General features: G+C 43.6%; 1 protein-coding gene across 1 annotated transcript in view; it reads left to right on the top strand.

Moving 5' to 3' along the window:
• The window catches only part of CPS1 (carbamoyl-phosphate synthase 1), a 132,705-nt gene that overhangs the window by 62,852 nt on the left and 42,855 nt on the right, over positions 1-26,998 (top strand). The window contains exons 22-23 of the mRNA XM_035138778.2: positions 19,675-19,816; positions 25,523-25,588. Coding sequence (XP_034994669.1) covers positions 19,675-19,816; positions 25,523-25,588 — 208 coding nt within the window. The remainder of the gene's footprint in view (positions 1-19,674; positions 19,817-25,522; positions 25,589-26,998) is intronic.

Genomic DNA, 26,998 nt, shown 5'->3' on the forward strand with positions numbered 1-26,998 from the left:
AAAAACTTTAGCTCTGGATACCATTTTGACAGCTTCACAAAGTGTTTCCCACTGAAGCTTGTCCGGAAAATGGATGCTCAGGTATTTAAAGGCGCTATGCTATTCATTAGCCATCCATTGTCCATTTGTGCTTTCTGTGTCCTTTCTTGAATTTTTTCTTTTCCTTTGAGTAATTAATGCTGAGATGCTCTTTATTGCAAAAAGATCTAAACAGTTATAGTAAGATGCTTATCCATAGCCAGAACCTTTCACTCCTGCAAGCCAGATGAAGGAAAAACTACAGGAGTGGCTGTTCAAGAAAAACAATGAATTAAAGTGGTTGAATGTTCTTCTTTGGTTCAGGGAACGGAGGCAGAAATCTCCACAAAAATGGAGACACACCCCATTTTGAAAAAACAAGAATTAAAACCCTGCCTTTGATTAGCTGCCAGCATTAACCACATGGAGTTTCTGATTGAGATCACTGTTAGCAGATTGGTAGCTGTCTGAACCAAATGTTAATCAGACAACTGTGGGAAAGAAATTTTTAACTTCCTTTTTAAAAATGATAATTTTCTGGGAATGAAGAGCTCTCCTTGGGATGGAGAGAAATGAGCAAGGGATGGTTGCTGGATCCCAGCTAGGAGTGTTGGAGAATTCCAACAAAAACGGAAAAGAAAATGGAAATTTGTGTAGTTTGTGTGTTTGCCTGTGGTCAGAAATGGAAATCACGGAAGCAAATAGCTATGGTAACTTACATAGCGCACTTTCTATTAAAGGCAGAGAAGCAAATAAGGCTGCCATGTCTCTTTGGTCAGTGCTGGGCTTTTCTCCCCATTGTCAAACACCAAGGATGTGAGTTGGATCACTCTTTGCAGAGTTTTCTGCTGCTGTGTGTACTCAAGGCGGTATAGATGTTTTATGAATAAATATTAGAACCTCAAGGTGTGATGCCCTTTCTGCTTCCTTCACACCTGTGTTTTGGTGTACTGTTTAAATACGTACCAGAATAGAACATTCTGCAGCTGGTGGGACCTTAGGCAGAATCTGAAGCAGCCCTAAGGAGATACCTACATCAGTTCAAGCATTTCTGCTTGCCTGATGTTTGCAAAGGTAGAGTCTTGTGTAGAGAGTGAGTGAGTGAAGATAAGTGTGTGGGAAACAATCAAAGCAGGTATCTGGGCTGTATTTCTTTTCCCTTTAAATATTCTATAATGTTCAATTGTTTGCTCTCACAAGTCAGTTGATTTAATTGCTTATATGCTTATATAGAGACTTTAGTGACATTGATGGAATTGTTTTTTCTTCTTCCTGGAAATGGTCATGACTGGCTTTGACCCGCTGGAGATCAAAGGTCAGAAGCAGCACTAATTTGCATAAAGGTGCATTTATTTGTATGTGCAGAATTTGAGGCTTCTCAGAACACAAGCCTTCTTTTAGTGCAGAATTCCAGCAGTTAATGTCCTCACTTTTTATGCCATAATATACCCATATATCCAGTATGACTCACTTCTCTCCTCTCTTCAGAAAGCTATGGTTGTGGAGGCATTTCACTCTGTAAAACAAAGTGCAACCGGCGGCAGTAAATTGAGGACCAAGGCTGTTTATTGGTCTCCAGCCTTTGCTGATGTGGGCATTCTCTTTGTATTTTATGGAGCCCAGAGAGCCTCCTTGATGAATTAGTGCCTGCAACAGTAGTCCATTTTTTCTTCGTGATGCTTATGGCTCTCTGAGGTTCAGCCACAAGAGGGTGCCAGAAACTCACAATACAGTACATGGAAGTGCTGTTCAAAGAAGTAGCTTGGCAGAAAGCTTCCGATTATTGTTATGAAAAAGGCTTTCAGCTAATCTTTGTTCTGCTGCTCCTTTGACAATCTGTAAATGTTTAATTATGTAGTTCTTATTTCACCCAGAAAGTCAGCTGGAGTTTTAGTGCTTATGGAAGGAGAGGAGAAAGGTTGCAGTAGGTTATTTACTGTTTCACATATAATCATAGAATTGTAGTGTTGGGCGGGACCCCCAAGGGTCATCTAGTCCAACTCCCTGCAATGCTCAGCTAAAGCATCCATGACAGATGACCATCCATCCTTTGTTTAAAAACCTCCAGTGAAGGAGAGCTCACCACCTTCCAAGGGAGTCCGTTTCATTGCCAAACAGCTCTTAATGTCTGCTGTTTAATGTCTGATGTTGAGTCGGAATCAGCTTTCTTGTAACTTGAATCCATTGCTTCAGGTCCTACCTTCTGGAGCAGGAAAAAAGGAAGCTTGGTCCATCTTTCATGTGACAGCCTTTTAGATATTTGAAGATGACTGTCATATCTCCTCTCAGTCTCCTCTTTTCCAGGCTAAACATACCCAGCTCCCTCAACTGTTCTTCATAAGGCTTGGTTTCCTGGCCCTTGTTCATCTTGGTCACATGTTCCAGCTTGTCAATACCCTTCTTAAACTGTGGTGCCCAGAAGTGGACACCGTACTCCAGATGAGGTCTGACCAAGGCAGAATAGAGTGGTACTATTACTTCCCTTGATCTGGAGTAACTTCGAATCTAACTTCCATGTCATGTTTTATTATCTTTCTGATTTCACTTAAGCATTCATAGTTACTGTGGTTGAAATGAGCCAGAATTTCCCACCATTTGCATTGAGTCCAGTCAATATACTGCTCAGTTTGCTAAGAAATTCAAGCTATTTTACTACTGTATGTGTGGATTTCTGCAGTACCTTTTCTTTTATGGCACGTGAGAGTTGACTCTCATGAAAGGATCTTGGATATGTACACATATCCGACTTAATTGGGTGTTTATGGACATATATCAGAACATAGTTAAGAATGGGAAGGGGTAATTCTTTGAATTTTGCGATGTGCACAATATGTGTATTTTACAGAGAAAATACTTACAACATGCATATTTTAATGGAGAAATAGAATGGGTCATTAGGAGGGTGAGTAAAGTGTGTATGATATGCATATAAAACACATACTTCATGCAAAATGCATATTGAATAAAATATGTCCAATTTCAGTGCAAGTTTTTCAAACAGTTTTTTTTAAAAAAAATCTGCAGAAGGTTGGATACAACTGCTTTACGTTTGAAAGCATGGAGTGGGAATGAGGCTGATCTGTCCCTCTCTAGTTAGGGAAGGGTTGTGATGGTATTTCACGTGTGGCTCATGGCATTGATTTAACAGATGCACATGTTCGTGCACATACCAAAACGGTATGCTTTTACGCATTTCATAGTTCAAACAACTATTGTTCTTACTAAGACCTCTCTGGGTGAAAGGCTTGTCTTCAAGCTTGCAGTTTTCCACTTCAGGGAGATTCAGGTCTTGCTAGTAGAGGATGGGGGCAGAAATCTGTTCAATTCACATTTTTAATGTGAACCTACGTGGTTCACGTTTCCCAAGTACGTGAACTGAAACATTGCTGTCCTTCAAAATGTGCACATCTCTGAATTTTGTGAGATAGTCTTCCAACCAAAAGAACGCTTACAAAAAGAGAACAAGCCTGTGTTAGGCAAAAGTGCACAGAATAATGCTTGCATTAGTGATAATGAGAACGCACAGAATGCACTTTATTTGGGGAAATAGTTTGCACAAAATGCACATATGTCTTTAAATGCACTCAAGTTGTCCATGAATGTTCACAGAATCATAGAATTCATAGACTCATAGAAATGTAGAGTTGGAAAGTTCTCCTGGGGGTCATCTTGTGGAACCCCCTGCAATGAAGGAATCTCAACATATTTTTTATTAAAAGTGCACAAACTAACATGGAGAGGGCTGGATTTAAGATTGAGGAAAGAGAGAGAGAAGCCAAGGTGCACATATTCACCCTTCCATAGTTTCCAGAGAACTGAGTCAGCGTGCGCCCTCTGTGTGTACAGCACAGAATGTGAGGGATATTTATCGATGAATATGCCTGTTCTAAAGATTTTTTTATATAAAAAAACACATGCAGTGATATCGGAGGGAATGTTAGGCAAGGGAATGAAATTCAGGACAGAAACAGGCCCCATCTTGGTACTTTACATTAGTTTATATACTACTAGAAAATGATAATGTATTGTGACTTCAACTAAGGGTAGAGTCCTATATTCCACATCAGGCAGCACTTCTAAATGATGGCCAGAGGAAAGTTAATGTCATGATGGAAATGGGATTTGGCACTTTTATGCCCCCCCTGAAGCCTGCAGGTTCCAATCATTCTTCCACTCCCCCTGGCCCCTGTGTAGATCTTGTTCTACCTTCACTGTGAAAACTGTTTCCAGCTTGAAAGTAACCCACTGCGACACAAGCTTCGCTTTAGATCCCTCAGCAATTTTTAAATATGACCAAACGCTCATTGGCAACTTCCCAGCTGCTTGCCATGCATCTCCGCTAGCTACAAGATGGCTCTTCTGTTACAAATTATTATTAATTGTTTGCATTATAAAAGTGCCCAGAGGCCCAGCCATGAATTGTTCCAATGGAACATATAATCCTTTTGAAAAGCAGATGCTTTATTTGGCTTGATCTGTTAGACAGATAAATAGACTAGAGAGTGATTAAACCCTGTGAAATGAATTACATTTAGAAGAAAATGCTGTAATTATTACCAATCCATAGTTCCTGCTATATCCATGATATACCCCTATTTTCTCAGTTAACCGTCTGCAGCTCTTCACACATTAGGATGGTCAGCTGGTGTTCCCTGGGCCAGATCCAGCCTTCTTCCAAGGCTAGGTTTTTCAATGCAATTTAATCTGTCCACCATTAGGCCCTACCAGAGTTTAATAAAGGTCTGGTAGAAAGTTTACCCTCCATTTCAAGCTGTTGGAAGGTTACACTATCTACATAGCTGCCAAGTTATCCCTTTTTTAAAAGGGATTTTCCCTTATGCTGAATAGGCTTCCTCGCGAGAAAAGGGTAAACTTGGCAGCTATGCACTATCTAGCCCCGTGTTTCCCAAACTTGGATCTCCGGCTGTTGTTGTACTACAACTCCCATCATCCCTAGATACCAGAACCAATGGTCAGGGATGATGGGAATTGTAGTCCAAAAACAGCTGGAGACCCAAGTTTGAGAAACCCTGATCTAGTGTATATTTAGGGATGGAAAGATCAGTCTATTTCTGGTCCAGATCAAATTCACAAGTTTTCAGCCAGAAGTCATTTCTGCATTGATTTGTGACTTTATAAATTTTTGTATCAATGTTTTTATTCACATTTTATCTCAATGCACACATTTCTGATTGTATTTTATCCCAAAATGCACTATTTTTTATTCATTTTGATTATTATTTTTAAAAAAACTGAGATGTGTATTTCCCAATGTAGAGAAGTGCAAAATCCAAAGAATAATCATGTTTTGTGTTTTAGGTGCGAATTAGGTCAGTTCACTTATAAATGTGCCCCCAAAGAAATTATCTTCAAATCCTTGTGAATATTCCCAATTCTCCATCAGCATCTCGGTTTAATAATGGATATATTGTTGAGTAATTGTTTTCCCTCCCTAGGGCTCCCAGAGCCATAACCATTTCCCAACCCCTATAGCCTGCTGGATAATTCCATTTCCCTTTCTTCTGGCTTGGCAATGTGGAAGCCAGGGCAGTACCCTGCAGAGGGGCAAATTTCACATGGAGCCCACCAATTGCTGATTCGTAATTTACTGGATTCAAATAATACAAAAGGGGTGAGGGAAAGAAAGATTTCTTGCTTCACCGATACAGATAGCTTCTGTGATTGGACTATTCACTTCATCTCTGCTTTTTCTACTTCTCCTAACTGCCCTGTAAATCATCCTGATTGCTAGATGGCAGGGGGTTAGTTGCTGCCATTGGTTTATGGAGGGGAGACTTAATGCACTTGTAATTCTTGTTAAAAGGCTTTGTACGGCTTCTGTACAAGCTGCTTGTAGCTGATGTTTCCACAGCCCTTTGTGAACCTGAACTCTTAGACCCTCCCTATAACTCACTTTATAAAGAAGGAAATTGTCCTTTTCTGAAGGACATGTCAAGGATGGCCCTTCTCCCCTTTATGTTTGCATTAGCTACGGAATCTTTTGCTCAAAGAAGTAATGAAAGACTAAAAGGCATACCTGCAGTAGACTGTGAACATAAGAGAGCTACCTGGTGCCATTATTCTTCCAGCCTCAAAATCATTAAACTCTCATACAGTTATCATGGAAACGATAGGAAAATGTATCTGTGTCTCAGGGTATGAAATAAATTATAGTAATTGGAGAATTTTCTGTTATGGTGACAACAACAAAAAAGAGGTAGGGTTTATAAAAATATGTATTTTTATGCATGGGGAAACTGTAATGAAGTGTAGGGAAAAAATGATTGTAAGGCAGGAAACAATAGTGAAGTACCTCCTGTGAATTGTCTTGCCCCAATCAAATGGAAAACACATACACACAGTATTAAATTAATAGGGGAACTGTTAAGATTATGGCTATGTATGTTTTAGAATCTATGATGCACCCTTATAAGAAGAATAGCGCAGTTAAACCTTTTCTTTATGAGTCCATTTGAAGTAGCTGGGAGGGGGAATGCTATGAATAGGAACTCAGTGGTACGGATAGAGATGTAATCCAACAGCTCCTAGAACACACTCATGTTAATACCACTTTAATGTCAGACTCTACGGTCGGTCGGTAGACTAATCAATAGATTCGAATCCTCTCTCTCCCCCCTCCAGGCTACTTCAAACAAACCTGTAAAGGAAATGTTTTGTAGAGGGCTTTCCTCCTTCTGAGGAAAGGATCCTTGGTTTCAAAGGTGCAAAAACAGCTGATCCTACAAATGTGTTTCAGATATATATTTGCTCTGTGTCCAGGGACTTCAGCGGGAGGTGGCCGAGGTGACACAAAATCCATCTCCAGGTAAACAACTGAGACCAGACATTTAAAATGGCAGCTTTCCTGAGAGATTTTGCACAGGCATTGCCGTGCAAAGGCAAGGACGTTCCTTTTAATTCACGCTTCCTTCATCTCTTCACTTTGCCGAACTTTTATTGAAAGATAATTGTCGGTTGTATTTTTAAAAATAGGTATTTTGCTGTGGTAGTCTATATACAAAACAATGATGTTGCTTTTTTCATTCTATATTTTTGCATTTAGCAAATTCATGTTATATGTAGGGTTGCAATAATGTTCGGAGGAAAAACCCCAAGAACTGGTCTAAGCTCTGGTGGATTTTCTCTGTCACTACGGGAGTGCAAGGAATCCTTCATTTCAGGCAGGGCAGTCCCAACCCTGAGGTGGAGGTTTTTTTTATGAGGCAGACCCCCTCCCTGAAGTCTTGTGTGCCCCCACCAGCCTTTGGCAAGGGGGCAGTTCCAGCAGCAGTGAGGAGAGGGTCTGCCACTGAGCAGCACCCTGGCATGTCTGTTGCGTATTCTGGCCAGCACTAGTCAGCAGCATCCTCTGAAATGGGCTGGGTTATTCTTATTCTTATACGAATCCAAGGCGGACCTTTTAACATCACAGTAATCCAAGTTTATGCACCAACTACCGATGCTGAAGAAACTGAAATTGACCAATTCTATGAAGACTTACAACACCTTCTAAAAATGACACCAAAGGAGGATGTTCTTCTCATTATAGGGGATTGGAATGCTAAAGTAGGGAGTCAAGAGATAAAAGGAACAACTGGCAAGTTTGGCTTTGGAGTTCAAAACGAAGTAGGGCAAAGGCTAATAGAGTTCTGTCAAGAGAACAAGCTGGTCATCACAAACACTCTCTTCCAACAACACAAGAGATGACTCTACACATGGACATCACCAGATGGGCAGCATCAAAATCAGATTGATTATATTCTCTGCAGCCAAAGATGGAGACGCTCTATACAGTCAGCTTAAACAAGACCTGGAGCTGACTGTGGCTCAGATCATCAGCTTCTTATAGCAAAATTCCAGCTTAAACTGAAGAAAGTAGGAAAAACCACTGGGCCAGTAAGACACAATCTAAATCAAATCCCTTATGAATACACAATGGAAGTGAGGAACAGGTTTAAGGATTTAGATTTGGTGGACAGAGTGCCTGAACTATGGATGGAGGCAGCAACAAAAACCATCTCAATGAAAAGGAAATGCAAGAAAGCAAAGTTGCTGTCCAATGAGGCCTTACAAATAGCAGGGGAGAGAAGGCAAGCAAAATGCGAAGGAGATAGTGAAAGATACAGGAAATTGAATGCAAACTTCCAAAAAATAGCAAGGAGAGACAAGAGGGCCTTCTTAAATAAGCAATGCAAAGAAATAGAAGAAAACAACAGAATGGGAAAAACCAGAGATCGTTTCAAAAAAATTGGAGATATGAAAGGAACATTTCGTACAAAGATTACCATAATAATGGACAAAAGTGGAAAGGACCTAACAGAAGCAGAAGACATCAAGAAGACGTGGCAAGAATACACAGAGGAATTATACCAGAATGATATGGAGGTCTCGTACACCCCAGGTAGTGTGGTTGCTGACCTTGAGCCAGACATCCTGGAGAGTGAAGTCAAATGGGCCTTAGAAAGCACTGCTAATAACAAGGCCACCTCATGAGAAGAGAAGACTCCCTGGAAAAGACCCTGATGTTGGGAAAGATGGAGGGCACTAGGAGAAGGGGACGACAGAGGATGAGATGGTTGGACAGTGTTCTCGAAGCCACCAACATGAGTTTGACCAAACTGTGGGAGGCAGTGGAAGACAGGAGTGCCTGGCATGCTGTGGTCCATGGGGTCACGAAGAGTCGGACACGACTAAACGACTAAACAACAACAACATTCTTATTCTCAATTATATTGGGGTGTTTTGGAGGGGGGGAGCTGGCAGAGGGATGGACTAGGTGACCCTCAGGATTCTTTCCAACTCTACAATTCTATGGTCATGTGATGGCAGTGAGCCTGATCCAAATCTCCTTGATCTTGCAGCCTGGGAGCTGCCACAGCAAAGAGGCATTTCCTTCTCCTCACCTCACCCTCTGATGTGGGTTTGGTGGTGGTTATGCTGCTTCAATAAACCCCTCATTGCTAGTTCCAGGTTTGGAACGTGAGCCTGACTCTTCATTTCTTCATTCCTAGCATGGCCCCTCTCTGGCTTTGATATGGCACAGGCCTCGCACATTGGAGAGAAGGCTAAGCTTAGAAATCTTTTCCCTGACATGCTAGATTTCCATATCCAGGGAAGATTTTTTAAAAACAAAACAAACCCCCCCCACAAATATGGGGGACCATTCAGTCATGCTGGACCATCCCTCGCCAGCAGCCAGAAGTCCTGGAACAGTTTTGTTACCTTCTTTGCTGTAAAATATTTGAACAAAGAGCGGAGCTGAAAAGCTCTGGAACTCCTTATTCATTTGTTGCTCAATCCTATTATGACACTTCCAAATCCAGATACTATGAAGTAAGATTGGTAGCCTGGCTTGTTCCTTGACTCAATCAAGGTATCTATCTGCCAAGGTGACCCCTCTCAAACCACTTTCTAGCCAAGTCCTTTCAAAGCCCTAATTCTTTCAACTGTCAAGGCCAAGCAGGTCCAAGCGATCCTGTTCGCAACAAAGGTTCTGTTGAACACTAGCTTCTGGAAATAGAGGGAAATGCTTTTTTTGGGGGGGGGGCATTCTTTGTGCCCATATGTCTTGAAAGAGTACAAAGGTGTACTTTGAAAATAGATTTTTGCTTTCTGGAAATAGGACTTCAGTTTGCAGAGATAAAAGAACTGGAAGGAAAAGCAGAGATACAAGAACTGGAAGGAAAACCTTAGACTTTGCAAGCAGAAAACAGTGGACTGGAATGAAAGAAAGACCAAGGGATCATCAATAGATTTTGTCTTTTCTGTTGAGTGTCACACATGATTTGCAAAAGAAAAGTAAAAAAGATATAAACTCCAGATCTCCATATAGGGAACTAATGTGCATGATTCACCCAGAGAGACCAACACTCCTGTATAGATTAACTCCCCACGGGTGGAAATTACTGAAATGGAGGGAAAGTGCACTCATCAGGGGCGAAACTACACTTTCTTACACCCAGGTCCAGTTCTGGGCACCACAGTTCAAGAAGGATACTGACAAGCTGGAACTTGTCCAGAGGAGGGCAACCAAAATGGTCAAAGGCCTGGAAACGATGCCTTATGAGGAACAGCTTAGGGAGCTGGGTATGTTTAGCCTGGAGAAGAGAAGGTTAAGGGGTGATATGATAGTCATATTAAAATATATAAAAGGATGTCATATAGAGGAGGGAGAAAGGTTGTTTTCTGCTGCTCCAGAGAAGCGGACACGGAGCAATGGATTCAAGCTACAAGAAAGAAGATTCTACCTAAACATTAGGAAGAACTTCCTGACAGTAAGAGCTGTTTGGCAGTGGAATTTGCTGCCAAGGAGTGTGGTGGAGTCTCCTTCTTTGGAGGTCTTTAAGCGGAGGCTTGATGGCCATATGTCAGGAATGCTTTGATGGTGTTTCCTGCTTGGCAGGGGGTTGGACTGGATGGCCCTTGTGGTCTCTTCCAACTCTATGATTCTATGATTCTAGGTCAAAGACTCAGTTTGGCACCCCCCCCATCTTATTAATAATGTCCTCCAGGATTTCTCTCTCACACATAGTTGCAAAAACACACAGGGAAAGGGGAAGGAGGACTGTTGCTTTTGCCTCTCCAGGTTTTCCTGCTTCCCCTTGAAAATTAACCATCCCTCCGGTTAGGGGTAGTCAGCCTTTTTATACCTACAACCCACTAATGCATCTTTCTTTATGGTAAAGTTTCCTTACTGCCCACCAGGAGGATTCACCCTGTGCTGTAGAACCCCCTACTGGCCACCTAGAATCCTGAAAAACCAACTAGTGGGCGGTAGGGACCAGTTTGACAACCCCTGCCTCCGGTGCTCAGCAGCTCAAGATCGAAGAGGCAAGCACTGAGATTAGAGTTGGCTAAACCAAAGGAGGCTTTTAGACTCTGCAGCTGCAAGGTCAGAGGAGCCTCCATGGCGCCCCTATGGAGGCTTTACCTGGGGCAAAAACGCTGACTAGTCCCCCCCCCCCCAAGCTATTCATGGCCCTGGAGCTTATTATGCTTGCTGAAGGTTTTTGCCTCTGCAATTTGGTCAGTTTTACATGTTTGCAAGCTAATAGGAATTATCCCTTTTCTTTTATTTCATCTGAAGAAAAGGAAAACATGGGAAGAAAGAATTACATAGGGACCTGAGTTAGATGGTTTTACAGTGGGCCTGCTCACTGTGTGTGAGAGTGTGTGTGTGTGTGTGTGTGTGAGAGAGAGAGAGAGAGAGAGATCTCAACCTGGTAGAAGTCATAGGTGCACAAGCACTCCCTCATGTTTGGTTTTGTTCATACACTATTTCCCCATGTTGCTTTTTTATTTAAATTTAGGGGAAAACCCACACTTTAATGCATGAGTAAGACTGTCCAAAGCATCAGTTGTCTTAAAATATAATAGCTAATCGTGTTTCACTAACTCACATCATTAGGATATTTACCTAACTAAAAATAGCTCCATATTTGTCAATTATGAGTCATTGTCTAAAACCCAAATGCCATATGATAATTATTTGCAATGTGCACAACATATAGATCTAGATACTGAATCAGTCAACATGGAAGGCTGTTTGGGGATGAGCACTTGCAATGTCTTTTGATGCTTCTCTTCTGCATACATGTGAAAGACCTGCCATGATTCCCATGTACCACTTCCATTTTTCAAAAGGCATACAAATGTTGTGATCTGTGCAGGCTGCACAGCCCTCCATAAATATGAGAAGCACAAAGCTTCTAGAACATTGGGAAATATCCCTGCGAGAACTAGAGGGGCATATTACACATTCAGGGCTCGTCTGCGCTTCTGCTTGTCATGCCGCTTTCCCCCAGGGAAACTGGATCCTTGCTGCTGAATCGGAGCAAACGTTAACTGGGTTTTCTATGGATTGACGTTAGCTCCAGTTCAGTGGCAAAAAGCAGGTTTTCCTGGGGAAGGTGCTGGAACAAGCGGAAAACCGCTCAGACTCATGCTTTCTAGGCGCAGGACAAGTGAAATGTGGACAAGCCCTAAGCCAAGGTATTTATGTACCTTTGCAGAAACTTGCAGCAGTCTGGTGGTGCAGTATCTGAAAGCAGGGCATTGAGAATAGCAGCCTTTTAATGTATTTTTGCCCCAAGGTAAAGGTAAAGCTAAAGGGACCCCTGACCATTAGGTCCAGTCGTGACCGACTCTGGGGTTGCGGCGCTCATCTCGCATTATTGGCCGAGGGAGCCGGCGTACAGCTTCCAGGTCATGTGGCCAGCATGACAAAGCCACTTCTGGCGAACCAGAGCAGCACATGGAAACGCCGTTTATCTTCCCGCTGTAGCGGTACCTATTTATCTACTTGCACTTTGATGTGCTTTTGAACTGCTAGGTTGGCAGAAGCTGGGACCGAGCAACGGGAGCTCACCCCGTCACAGGGATTCGAACCGCCGACCTTCTGATCAGCAAGCCCTAGGCTCAGTGGTTTAACCCACAGCGCCACCTGCGTCCTTATTTTTGCCCCAAACTGGTGCCTATTCTGCCTCATAGGGAGAGCAGGTTCCCATAAAGAGTGAAATGAGATCATGGAATTGCTTCCCCACTTAACTGAACAGAGAATGTTGTGTTGGAAACCCATGTACGTAGGTATGAGCTCTCCAGTACAGAACTGTAAAACTAGGTGGGGCATTTGCATAGCTTTGCCTCATTAACCATATTTGATCCATCTCAGGGTGTCTTTGCAGGGTTCAGGTGAAGGAAATGCAGCTGGTGTGCTTCCTCTTCTTATCCTTCTGTATTAACATGCAAAAGAAGTCCATGTATAGTCCCCATGGTAAGACATCCAGCTCTAGTTACAGATATGGGTCATACATCTTAGTGGGAAGTGTGGGGCATATGAGCTCCCCCTTCGCACTAGGGCTGAATTATATTACTGTTCCATAGTTTGGCTGTGCTCCACTTCACCTGCCTTCCAATTTAACTTGAGCTCAGTTGATACAGCCTCTGTGTGTATATTGAATAGATTTGCCTGTCTCTCGTGTATGCGTTTGTATGTTTGGGGATCATCGTGTAAGACCCCACTTTGAACTATGCATATGTGGTAGACTATTAGAACATACCAATCTGTGTATGAACTGTGCACATAGACTCGGTATGCACAGTCAGGGACCCTGGAGGGGGCGGGGAGGGAAACAGGTCCACTGACTGTGTAGCCAAGCTTACACAGTTTGCACATACTCTAATGAAGGGATAGCAAACATTGTGCCCAACAGATTTTGTTGAACTCTAGTTCCCATCAGCTCCAGCCTGCATGGTCACTGGAAGCTGGAGTTTACCATCATTTGGAAGGCACCACAATAAAGACACCTCATCTGTTGCATGCAGGTGGGATCTCCAGCCGTAGTGCTACTCCCATGTGCACTTTATAGATACACATTAGCCACACAAATAGGAGAATTTTTAAATTCAGAATTCAGAATTGGTCCAGGTACAGTTTCCTGTACAGTTTTCAGTTCATAGATTTTCCCCCTTCTAAGTTTACTTGTATGTAGAAGCACACATTGATGAAAATGCCGCTCAAACAGAATCTTGTTCTGATCATGTGATTGCATCACAATTGCATCACAATCAATGTGCACATGCACTCAGGTGCATCAGTAACCTGTAAGATACAAAGGACGTAACTGAAGACTAGCAATCTGTTCATGTGCAGTAATCTAAACAAAATATGAAATTAAAAATGGGAAAATTTCAGAAGTGCCACTTGGCACACAAGATCAGGTAACTTGGGACCCAAAAATCTAGGGAGAACTTTAGCTGAGGAGAACTTTATAAGTGTCTAAATATAATACATTATTGCAGAAGTGCAAAAAAATCAAGTATTAAGTACCCTAAGAAGCATAATGTGAGATATTTATTTGCTGTTATTTATATTACTCCCACAGAAACAGATCACCAGTTCCGCCTTATTTATGTGCTGTTTGGCTTCAATGTATTATTTCAACTTCTTTAAATGAATTTATTTATGTGACCCAGACCTAAGAAGTTATAGCTATGTGTGCTGAAAGAGACGAGAGTGAGGCTTGTTGTTGGTTTATATCTCCCACCATTATAATGGGTCCTGACATATCCTGACAAGTCATCTTTTGAATGAGGTTCCTTTAGACAAAAGCAGTTATAACCTGTCTCCTTGAGGCAAGGAGACAAACAATATTTGCCCCGATCTCATTACTGTAATTGCAGCTTATTCTAGAGCTTGTGAAGCGTCAGAACCAATCGAGTGAACCAACATGAACCTCCAAAGAGCAAACTTGGCAGGAAGAAGAAAGGAGAGGGAATGCTTGCTCCCCTGCTCCCCCCCCTCTTTCCTTTCAGCTATTCTAGTTCAAAAATCAAACTGGACTGATAAGCATTGAGCAACCTCAGTCCAACTGCCATTGTTCTGTGGTTTTTGTCTCTACATCCACACCTTGAGAGCATTTGTAATACTGGAACCATGTTGCTTCTGCTCCTAACATATATGCCCTGAAATTACGTCAGCATGCATATATTCCCACATTGACTAAATTTTTGGTCCTTTCCTAAGGTTTTGTAACTTAAGGGATAAAAGGAAGTTCTATTTCAGAGGTATGTATAGGAAGTGGTACTATATGGGTCAATAAATCACACCACTTATCCACATTTCCCTTTTGCCCTGCTCTTTCCATGCAGAAGTCTGCACTTTAATGCTGCGTGTCTGAGCGCTTTTTGATTATTATTTTTGCCCTGAGTTTTCCCTGCGAAATCCTGCTCTTTAAAGTGGAATTGGAGCAAACATCAATTTGGGTTTTCATTTTCCATTCACACTCCCTGCTTCACATTTATTACTCTTCCGCCTAAATGGAACCCAGGGAGCTCAGGAGGAGCAGCAGGAAGAGTCAGGTAGGCAGGCAGAATCGTACCAAAAGAGGCAGCATCCATGGCCACAGGTAGGTTCTGTTTTAGATCCTTTAAGCTAGGGATGGGGTACCTCAAGCCCTGGGCCAAATGTGGTTTTCTGGGCCTCTCTATCTGATCCCCAAGACACGCGCCCTTCCATGCCATACCCCTTCCATTGCCTGCTTTACACCCTTCTCGTGTAAGTTTGCCTGGCTTGAATGTATAATTGCTTCTTACTTGCCTGGACAGAGGGCAGCATTGGATATGTGGCCCCTGGAGAATTCCCTTCAGTTGTACCAGTTCAGCTGTCACGGCTTCCCCAAATAAATCTTGTGAATGATAGTTTGTCACAGATTCTGCAGGAGAAGGAATGGCTGTTGAACTGCAGCGTCAACAAGTGAAATACGTCCCTTACGTGGTAATAACTTTGCAAAGCCCTTCAGTTAGCAGAATGCTCAGTTGCATATTAGAGAGGGTGCTTTCCAAAGACACGCTAGTTTAGTATTACTCACGAGCCAGTAGATCAGATGAAAGCCAGTCAAGTGGAAGAGAGGACCGTACTGAAGCGTTCTGGCTCCTCGGGTAATTGCAATGCTGCAGGCATTCCTTGAGTCAGTTAATAGATTTCCCCAGTTCCTCTGTGCCAGGTGAAAATTTCCTCATTAAGGGGAATTTATTCCATTTCCTTTTATCATTTATTATTGAAAAAGAAGCGTCAGTGGATGGAGTTTCAGAGATGACAGGGTAGAATTTTAAACAAAAAAAAAGAAAAAACCCCACAGCAACAAAAATCTACACTAGAAGCTGCTGAAAATGGAGGGAGGGAATGCACAGGGGGAATAGTTTATATTGTTTATAAACAGGAAAACACGAGAGACTTCATTTTGTTAGGAAGTGAGCTGTACTGCCTAACCATTAAATGATTATGGCAGTGCGTAAAAAGGTTGATTGTCTAGCTGGAAGACAATTTTTCTCCTGCTCGAAAACTTCAAACTGTCATTTTGTGCAGGCAAATATTGGGAGTCGAACAGTATAAAAGACGTTAATCACTGCCTCTTAGAATGTCAGGGCTTTGAATTTAGTTACAGGTTGGAATTAAGTGAATTTAACCTTATGAGGCTTTTTGAAGGGTATTTGTGTGTGTTTATAAAATTTAAGAGAAAGTACTCAGGAGGCCAGAGAATGTGAGAGGTGGGTGGGGGAGAGAGACCACAATGAAGCTGGAACAGGAAGAATCTCTCTCCCTGCCCTTCCCACTTCGAGCAGTTGGTTGAGTAAGTCGACCCGTCCCGTTGAGGAGCATTGATTGAGAGGGGCCACAGCTCAGCGAGTGGAGCACATGCTGTAGATACAAATTATTCTAGTCCCTGGCATCTCAGAGAATGTCAAACCAGGCAGGATGGCCATGGGGACAGGGGGGCTGAGTCCCTCTGCCTCCTTAGTTCCATGGCAGCTTTACCAGCCTCAGCAGTGGTGCAGGACTGTTGGGAAGAGCTTTGGGTGTGCCTATGGACACATCTGGTGCACCTGGTCTATAGAAGGCCTGAAAGGCAGCCAGGGTGGGGGTGGGCTGTTGCTGACAGACACATATCTGTGTGGCGAGTGTGTGGGGAGACTGGGTGCTTGCTCTGGTGGTTCTTGTAGGCATTTTTGTTGGATCAAGGTCCTCTTAAGGAATAGGGATGCAGGTGGGACTGTGGTCTAAACCAGTGGTCCTCAACCTTGGGCCTCCAGATGTTTTTGGCCTACAACTCCCATGATCCCTAGCTAGTAGGACCAGTGGTCAGGGATGATGGGAATTGTAGTCTCAAGACATCTGGAGGCCCAAGGTTGAGGACCACTGGTCTAAACCACTGAGCCTCTTGGGCTTGCAGATTGGAAGGTTGGCAGTTCAAATCCCTGCAATGGGGTGAGCTCCTGTTGATCTGCCCCAGCTCCTGCCAACCTAGCAGTTTGAAAGCACGCCAGTGCAAGTAGGTAAATAGGTACTGCTGTGGCAGGAAGATAAACTGTGTTTCTGTGCACAGTGTTCTGTTGCCCCAGAAGCGGTTTAGTCATGCTGTCCACATGACCCAGAAAGCTGTCTGTGGACAAATGTTGGCTCCCTTGGCCTGAAAGCGAGATGAGCACTGCAACCCCATAGTCACCTTTGATTGAACTTAACCATCCAGGGGTCCTTTACCTTTACCTCTTAAGGAAGTGTTGGGCAGTGTGCTTTAAAAAATAATGAATGTGATATTGAGGTAATGGGTGTGGATGCATGCAGTAACTATGCAGCCTATTTTTTTTTTTTGCTGCTGTCTTGTTAGCATTGTTTTATATACTACAGGAAGCAGGGTAGGAAAAGACTGCTGCGTGGGATCTCAGAGAGTCATTGCCTGTAGGCAATTCTGAGTGAGAGATGGACGAATCTGACTCTGCATAGGGCAGCTTCTTATGCCTCGTTTCCCAATGGCAAAAACAGATGCAATAATACGACCTTGACAGTTGTGAAAGACCAGCGTTAGAAACTGAGATACGAAAGCTAAGAGCTAAATGGCACCTTAAAACTAGGTTATGGGCACCACAACGGAGTGTCTAGGCATGTTTTTTATAACATTTCCCTATAATATAACTGCCATTTTAAAAATGTCCCCTGACATTTTCATCGCCACTCCAGTGTGCAAGGAATACGCTTCTTGGAGGTATTGGGTTGGCCTCTGTGGGATTCTGGGCTGCATGGAACTTTGGCCTGACCAAGTGAGCTTTTCTTCTCCTTGTAGCATAATAAATTCAAAGGTCCTCCTTCAGAAAACAGAGTGTTGTCAAATTCTCTTTCCAGAGCCAGTGCTTGCTTGCACATGAAGATATTGCTGTATTAGGCAAGCTAACCAGTAATGCTCTTAACCATGAGATCCAAAAGCAGTTTGTGTTTGTGCAGGAGGAGGTTGGGGCTTGTTGTGGTCTCACTAAAGCTGAGCTGCCAGTAAACTGAACAGAGGCAGGAGGTTTATCAGAGTGATGGATAGAGGCCATAGAAGAAATAGGTGTGTGTGGTGTGTGGTTTGCACAGGAGAAACAGGAACTGAGGAGATGAAAAATGCATGAGCAGAACTGGAGGAAAGCACTTAGTTCAGCAGAAGGCCAAAGATGGCAAAGCAGCAAGCTGATGAGAAGAGAGACCAAAATTTAGATTGACAAGGCAAAGTGAATAAACATATAATAGGAACCCTTCCAAGTATTTGCACCTGTTGCTTGCATTTGGAAGTAACTATAGAGAGTAACAGCTTCTAGTCATTGGTCCACCAACTGGTTGCCACCTGAGGCTGTGTTCAGTGTGGCAATGCCACCTATTTGTATGCACATTTTTAGTGGAGGATTGGCCTTAAGCTTTAAATCTTTGTAACAAGCACAAACAGAAGGTTAACTAACAAAAACCCTCCATTCTGAAAAGGTTGGGGGGGGGTGATTGATGGAGGTGGGGGGGGGGAGAGAAGGAAAGCACAATTCATCCAGAATGACCACTTCTAATACATTTCACACTTTAAGAAGCCGTTAGCACTGAACTCGTTCATATCCATCTTTCACATCCAAGCCCTTAGCTTACTGACAGTGGCACACTGACTCTTGTGGGTTTATACAGCCAGCTGCACAGCTGTGCATAGTTTGTGTTGGACAATTTAAAATGGCAGTGGGCTAACTGGTGGTTGAAACCTTCGTAGACACCAAGACGATGGGGGCTTTGCCTGGCACGATATGCAGCAAAATACTAGTGTAGTTCACACACAGGCCCACTTCATACATAACCTGATGGGGCAGGCATGCAGTGTGTCACATGACCACACAAAGCTTGTGCATGTCATCAGGAGCCGTATGGGAGCAGCTGTAGGTGTCTGGCAACCATGCCCAAATGGGTGATGTCTGAAGGTGGACACAGCCATACAGTGAAGGTTGCTGCAGAGAGAACCTCTTTATGTGTGTCCGAAAGATAATGCATGTTGGAGATGAGGGGGAGAAATATGGAAAATACTAGGATAATGGATTAAGTTTTGCTAGTATTGGAATAGATTCAACCAGCTCGGAGGACATAGCTGGGTCAAAGTCATGCATAGTTAAAGATGTCGGGGGTGTTTTGAAGCTGCTAGATAAATATAGTATTTGTACTCTTCATATATATATATATATATATATATATATATATATATATATATATGAATTGGATTTTTGTATGCTGTGATGTTTTATGAATGTTTTTCTTTATTATTTTGCAAAGTTTGTTTATATTGTTAATAAATAATAATAAAATGTTTCAGGAGCGTAACATGAGTGGTAATTATAATCTCTGTGTTCTCTCTGTGGAGAGTATAACATTGCAATCTAATGACTCTTTGTGACAATTAAGTGTTTGTGGCAAGTAGCTGGGGAGTTTTGATGGGTCTGTTGGCAAGGCTGAATGTCAGATTTGACCTCAAAAGATAAATGTTTGCGATTTTCATGCCAGGTAAGTCCATTATTACCAGCCAATTATTTTTATTTTTATTTTGTATTCCACACTTTCATGGAGTAATTTAAAACCCACATCAGTTTATTGGGGGGGGGGGGCAGAGTTGTGTTACCAAGAGGTTCTTGCTTTCCGCTACCTCATGGGATTTTGAGGCAAATGTGGGGTTTGAACTTGGGGTTCCTACACGTACATTCAAACTGCATACTAGCACTGAGTACTTTCGTCCTTCTCCAATCTGCCCCCTCTTTAAATCCAGACAATACTCAAGAACCTGAAATATGTGGTATTCGTAACAATTCTTTTTGTGTTCATCCTAGTGAATCGATTCCAGAGGAGAGCCTGAGGAGGGCCAAGCAGATCGGCTTCTCAGATAAGCAGATTGGGAAATGTCTTGGAGTGACTGAAGCACAGAGCAGGGAACTGAGACTCAGGAAGAACGTAACACCTTGGGTGAAACAGGTATAACTTGTGAATCAAGAGTTCAGTCTGTCTCTGGGTTTGTGTCAGTTTCACAGGTGGTCATTTATAAGTCCATTTCACCGTGTTGCTGCATAAAGGTGATTTTGTTAAAAGGCTCATGTGAAAATTTGTATTTAAACACTGTATGCTTTTCTAAACGTGTTTTAGCACTTTAAAATTTATCTTTGGATTATCGTTTATTTTTAGCTGCGTCACAAAACTTTTGAAAAGCATAGGATCCCCAGGATAGCTGTGTTCCAATTGCATATTAATCTGGGAGGGGCAAAATAGCTCCGTTTGCATAAAAATTCACAGAAATCGAATTCCTCAAGCGTCCCTAGTATAATTACTGACACAGCTGTTTCATAATCATGGAAGCATCCCTAGTATAATTACACACACATCTGCTTCATCATTGTGGAAATTAATCTTTCGAGATAGGGAGGCAACATTGTTTCCATTCTACAGGTGAGAAACTGAGATCCAGACTACACAAACTACTCATCACTTGGAAATGTTTTTTTTTAAAAAAAATTTAAAAATAAAATAAACTTTATTTCAATTCTTTAAAAAGGTTACATAAAACCATAAACAGGTAATGTAGTCCTGTGTTAGCTGTGACTGTGGAGAAGCCTGATGACTTTCTTGTAGACAAGCAAGGGAAATTTGAGGCTATAGAATCAATGGTTACCTTTTCCACTAGTCGTTTATGCTTACCATAGTTCTCTCTCATGTGCTCTTTTTGTCTGAGGGTTTGGAGTGGGAGAAGCAGTCGGTAAGCATTGGTGGAAGGTGCCCTGAGGCTTCGGCACCTCCATGACTTTGCCTCCATGACTTTGAGGCACCTGCAGAATTCATAACAGAGCAGGGATGTGAACTGGGTCTAGCCAGCTGTCCAGATCTTTTCTTCTCCTCACCCCATAGGCCACCTCTGACTGGTGGACCCAGCAGGGTTCCCTTTCAGTACTCGTCAGTTGATACGTGCTGAGGGGGAGCCCATCTTGCTGAGGAACATTAGGCAGTGCACTGGCTCCCGGTGGAGTACAGGGTCAGGTTTAAGGTGCTGGTTTTGACCTTTAAAGCCTTATGCGGCTTAGGACCCTTGTACCTACGGGACCGCCTCTCCCGGTATGCTCCACAGAGTACATTAAGGTCCACAAATAATAACATACTGGAGATCCCGAGTCACAAGGTGGTTAGACTGACCTCGACCAGGACCAGGGCCTTCTCAGTATTATCCCCTCAGGGCCTGCAAGACGGAGCTGTTCCGCTTGGCCTTTGGACTAACTCAGTCTTACCCCAGTGTTACCCTTCCCTAAGGATTTATCCTACAGATATTTAAATGCACTTGTAGATTCCTAATTTTAAAATTAAATTTTAACATTGCATTTAATCTGCATTTTAATTGAATTGTTTTTATGCTTGCTTTGATATTCTTGCTGTTAGCCGCCCTGAGCCCGGTCTTGACTGGGAAGGGTGGGGTATAAATAAAATTATTATTATTATTATTAGTTCCTTAGCAGCCATATCGTCACCTGTCCCACATCTGACTTCAGGTGTGAGGCAGGTGGGCGTGGTTTGGGAGAATTAGGTCTCTTGGGTGGAAGTTCTCACCACCACTAATTTAAGCTTACATCAGGCATGACCAAACTTGGCCCTCCAGTTTTTGGGACTACGATTCCCATCATCCCTGACCACTGGTCCTGTTAGCTAGGGATGATGGTAGTCCCAAAACATCTGCAGGGCGAAGTTTGGCCATGCCTGGCTTACATCCTTCCTATGAGGTAGATATCAACAAGAGGCAGTGGTTTTCCTGGTCTTAATTCATAGCATCACAGCATCATAGAATTGCAGAGTTGGCAGGGACCCCAAGGGTCACCTAATGCAGTCCCCTGCAATGCGAGAATCACAACTAAAGAATCTTTGGCAGATGATCAACTGGGATCTAAACCACCATGTAAGTGCCTAGCAATGCCTGCCTATGAATGTTGAAGCTGCAGGTTTCTTCTGTGACTTTGTCCACGTCGGCTCTGACTGGCAGTTTTTGAAGCTGACCCTCTGCCACAGCTGAAAAGTTTCACTCCCACATTCCCCACTTAGCTGGAGGGCAGCTTTGCACTTTGAGGAAACCGTGGGCTCTCTTTGTTTAGCGGCCAGGGATCCAGTGGTATTTCTTGGGCATAGACAAGGCAACACTCCCAATACTTGTCAGTCGCAGCATTTATTACTAACAACCAGTTAGACCAGAAACATGACAAAATTGAAATGTGTTCTATTGCCCCCCTCCCTTTACATCTTACTAAAATATACACAAGTATATCAAATGGATTGAAAATGACATGGAAAGATGGTACTGAGATAACAATAGAATGAAATGTGTGGGGCAAAGTATGAATGATTCAAAGAAAACTATATCAAAAACTCTTAGGGAAAAGTATGTTCAGTCTGTCTGTCTGGCAAGGGTTACAAATACAGCAATGAGTTTCTGCTATATGTGTTAGACTAGCATTAACTCTTAACAATTTGGGAGGAATAAAATGAGAAACTTACATCTTAGAAACTTAAAGCATTCCTGTTGATGCATTTCTTTTTACACAGAATTCTTGGTACAGTGAGCAAATAACCATGACTTGGCAACTTAAGTTAACTAAAGGCAAAGCTATAATATATATATAGTTTTGCTCTCATATCATATTCAAACCAGGGACATATGCAGCAACATCGATCAAAGCCTTTTGTCAGATTATGAAAAAGAGACCAAGTATGAACTGTATACCTGCCATCTTAGGGGACATTTTCGGAAAAAGAAAAGGCTAAGGAGTTAAACCCTACACAAATCTGGAGTAGAGTCCCTGAGATGGTTAGGTAATGTCTTGTATGCTTCCTTCCAGCAACTCCTGCAGCCAAGCTAGTGCAAAATGTATTGATTGCTCTGCTTTCCTTTGGATCAGGCATCCCCAAACTTCGGCCCTCCAGATGTTTTGGACTACAATTCCCACCATCCCTGACCACTGGTCCTGTTAGCTAGGGATCATGGGAGTTGTAGGCCAAAACATCAGGAGGGCCGCAGTTTGGGGATGCCTGCTTTGGATCATATCAGTGAGGCCTGGGTGGGGTGGGGGAATCTTGTTGTCTTGGCAGCCCAGGACCACTATACACACTGCCTAGGCTTGAGCCCTGGGGAAGTCACTTCAGTGCTGCTAAAGCAGCAAAACAGTGCAGGAGGCAGGGCTTACGAGATACCAGTCTCTGCAGCCACAGCAGTGTGACTTCACCCCTGGAGGATCACCCCATTGTCTCTTGGGACAGATGGATGCCAACAATGAACTGTAATATTATGATGAAGTATGCGGAAAGCTTCAAAGTGGCCAAAGGATTTTATGTATATGTTTTACCTAAACATAAAGACGGAAATATATTAAACACATTACCTTCTGTTAGTAATTACAATATGTAATTTTGTCTATTTTGATCTTTGCTGTCTGTTTTTGGATGTTGGGTTTCCAGCGCACCTCACCACCACCAAGAGATTCCTCCAGTTAATAAGGTCCCAGGACTCAGACTAGGAATGGGAGAGAGTGCATATCTGGGGTGTCTGATGCATTCCAGGTCAGCCAGGGAGCTAAACATCTGGCGGATGTGTGCGGCTGCTTGTCTTGCACATATGCAGGGATATCAAGTACAGAATCAGTGCATTGATCCTTGATGTCAGGGCCATTTCATCACACCCCAGTTCAACACCTAACACTGTGTATCTCAGTGAGGACTCGAAGCCTCAAGTTAAGTCATTATACAGAGCACTTGGAAATATGTGCTTGACTTCCTTTGTAAAATGACATCCCAAGTAGCATGCTTTGCTTGAGGTCACACGGAAGCTCTGTGACAAGGGAAGTTGTAGGGCTTTTGACACAGCCTCATGTGAGCAAGCCATTTTTTCTCTCAGAAATGTGAGGGAGGAAGTTTGAGATTTCGTGTCATCCCACCCTCATCCACACTTAACATCCTTGGGATGTTGTGCGAGTGAGACCTTCCTTCTCCAACTTGCATTGGAATAAACCACCTGCCTTTGCTTCAGTTTCAAGCAGGAAAATATAAAAGGTTGGAAACAGTTGGTGTTGACCCTTCATGCTGTGTGACCGTGAAACGTGTGACTCCCTTTGTCTCCCTGCAATAAATTTTTATAGGATAATACTTTATTTTAAGTGTCCCATCATTGCAAGTTCATTTGGTATTCATTGTGATAGCGCTGAGCATAATACCTTCATCTGGTATTCATGGCGATGTCACAATTGCTTCCATAGGTGTTCCATAGTCATTTTCACATTTTGGTGTTCGGTTAAGGGAAACTGATATGAACGTCCTGCCAGTTGTCCCCCACCCCACCCTCACCCCCAATTCTTTTTAAAAAGATCATTGAACTACTTGAAGAGCCCTTTGCGCCCTAAATCACTGTTGTCCAAGTTTCTATCCCCTTTCTCCTGGCTTTCTTAATACATTCTGAACTAGTTTAGGCAGGTGTGTCAATTTTGTGCTGCTTTGCCTTGGCAGAATGCATGAGTGCCACCTGTCCTTTAGTTGAATGACCAGTGGAAATCTATCCTTCGTAAAGTGATTCTGCTTGTGACAGAAAAGGGTTCACTCTTCTTAGACACAGACCTCCTATGTTGCTAATGTGAGGGACTGCCTCCCTGCCTCCCTTGGTATTGTGTTTTTACAAGGACCTGCAATTATGTTTTGCCCTCTCAAGAGTAGGTAAGAAGGGGTTTGTTTGGTCAGATATTGCCTGCAATGTGGGGCTAACAGCCCAAACTAATTCAAAGAACAACAGCTGCAAGCCATGGAACTGCAGAGTAAATATGGATAGAATTAGACTGCATGTGGCCCAAAGGCTCACCGGCATTTGGAAGCTACATAATGGTTATTTTGGCAGTACTTAGGTGCTTCCAAGGACCTGGCTATCCCCAGGTAGATTTTTGACTTTGGACATCAGACCTCCATGTTGTATTACAAACAGCTTTTGAAACTCCCCTTAGTTTTTAAAGCAAGTTTCTATGTGAAATGTGTGGTTACTGTTTGAGAACTACAAGCAAAAAGATTTCCTGGCTCTGCAGAACTAGTTGTGTGAGATCCCAGCCACTGTGAATGCCACTGCCCAAAGTGAACTAAATAGCCAACAATCCCAGTGATGATGACAAGTACTGTAGTTAGTTGCACATCTCTTTGTGCCAAAATGCAATATAGCAGCTTTAAAAACTCACACATGGAAGCTACAACAAAGTGTTGCAGTATGGTTGTGCTCCTGTTCAGGGGTCCAACCTGTCAGACATGCCCTCTTCATGAGGTCCCATGCTTCTGTTTCTGCCTCCCCAACAGTCATTCAACTTTTTGCACCAGGTGAGCATGCTTGGTCTACTTTGGGCTCCTTTGTGTTCCCCTCCTGAGGATGTTTTATTCTTTAGCTATCTTTGGGGTCCCTGGAGGTTGCTTGTGTGTGGATGGTGTCATTTTGGTGACAAAAGGGTTGGCAGTTGGAAAATACATGGCTGATTGTTGGTGTATTGTCTATAAGTACTTGAGCAGGGAGGAGAGAGAAAGCAGTGAGCCTGGAGACTCACTAAGTGGAAAGCAAGAAAAAGTTAAGCATCAAATCCTGGCCAGGAAAATAGTTTTGTGTTCACATTTACCATTTCTTCCCTTCCTCTGCAGATTGACACACTGGCAGGAGAATACCCTGCTGTAACTAATTACCTCTATGTCACATATAATGGCCAGGTAAGTGCTACCGTTTACTTCTGTATAGCTGCAGAGTATTATGATGTATTTTCTCCCATTACTATCTGTCACAGTGGCCGGAGTGGACTACTTCAGAGTAAAGACGCTACGCAGCTCTGCATTTTATTCTTTTATTGGTGCTGCGTATTTACAGTGCTCAAGTCATTGCTATTTACACGGAGCGATGTTGTCAGTCGGTTTCAGAACCTCCTAATGGCTTTTGGCGCGTCTTTCTCCAACACAAAAGCTTTGGCAGACCCATCCTCTTGCCCCTCCTCTTCCTGCGTAATTCTGGAGTTGGGGGGATGGGTCTTCCCCCCTTACTTGCCCCTTCCTGTCCCACCTGGGACCCTGGCTCCTCTACCTTGCCTGAGCCTCGGACACGACTTCCTGCTTCCCCACTGGAATCGGAACTCTCCCTGCTTTCCCCTTTGCTCGGGGACGGGCTTGAACTCAGGAGGGGAGGGACTTCGCGATATCCCCTGTCCCTCACATCCACCCCCCTCCCAAGCTCTCCTTCACCCCTCCCCAGGCCCCCCCCATGTGTCGGTGACGACTGGAAGCCTAAAAACTCGGTGCTCTCCGAGCCCGTTGGTGTGAACACCTCCCCCCAGTCCTGCGAGCCCCCCCCCTTCCGCCTGGGAGGACGGGAATCCCAAAAAGTCCGTGGCGTCAGAGCTGGTGGGGGTAAAAATGTTTTGCCAATCTGCTCCTTCCTCTGACTGGGTGGATCTTGGCGACACCCATACCTCATCCTCTGGTTCCTCAAACTCCGCTTCCCAGCGCCATGGTGAGCTGTTCTCCCGTGCCTCCTCCTCCTCCCCCTCCCTTTCCATGTGCCAGGGCTTGGGTCTGTGGGGAAAGAGGGCGTGAAATTCTTCCACCAAGAATTCCTCCTGTATCTGAGTGGCGGGAACCCATTCATTCTGGGACGGTGGAGCATCCTCCCATGCCATGAGGTACTCCAGGCCCCCCACCCCCCACCTTGAATCCAGGATGGCCGTGGCCTCATTGAGTTGCTCCCTGCTTTCCCTCTCCCCCCCTCCCTCGGGGGTTTGTTCGCTGTCTCTGAGCCTGCTGCTTTCCCTGTACGGCGACAGCAGCGATCTATGAAACACTGGATGCACCCTCATGTCCTCTGGCAGTGCCAGCCTGTATGCCACCGGGTTGACCTGTTGCGTGACCGTGAAGGGGCCCAGCCATTTGGGTGCCAGCTTTTTGCACCTCCCTCTGGTGGGAAGGCCCTCCGAGGACAACCACACCTTGTCCCCCACCCTGATGACCTCCCCTTGTCGCCTGTGGCGATCTGCCCCCTTTTTGTACGCTTCCTTGGCCCTCTCCAAGTGTTCTCTGAGCTGCTGGTGCACCGTCTCCAGTTCCTCTGCCCAATCCTCAGCCTGTGGGCCCTCC

Source organism: Zootoca vivipara, chromosome 1, assembly GCF_963506605.1.
Source record: "Zootoca vivipara chromosome 1, rZooViv1.1, whole genome shotgun sequence".
NCBI lineage: Eukaryota > Metazoa > Chordata > Lepidosauria > Squamata > Lacertidae > Zootoca > Zootoca vivipara.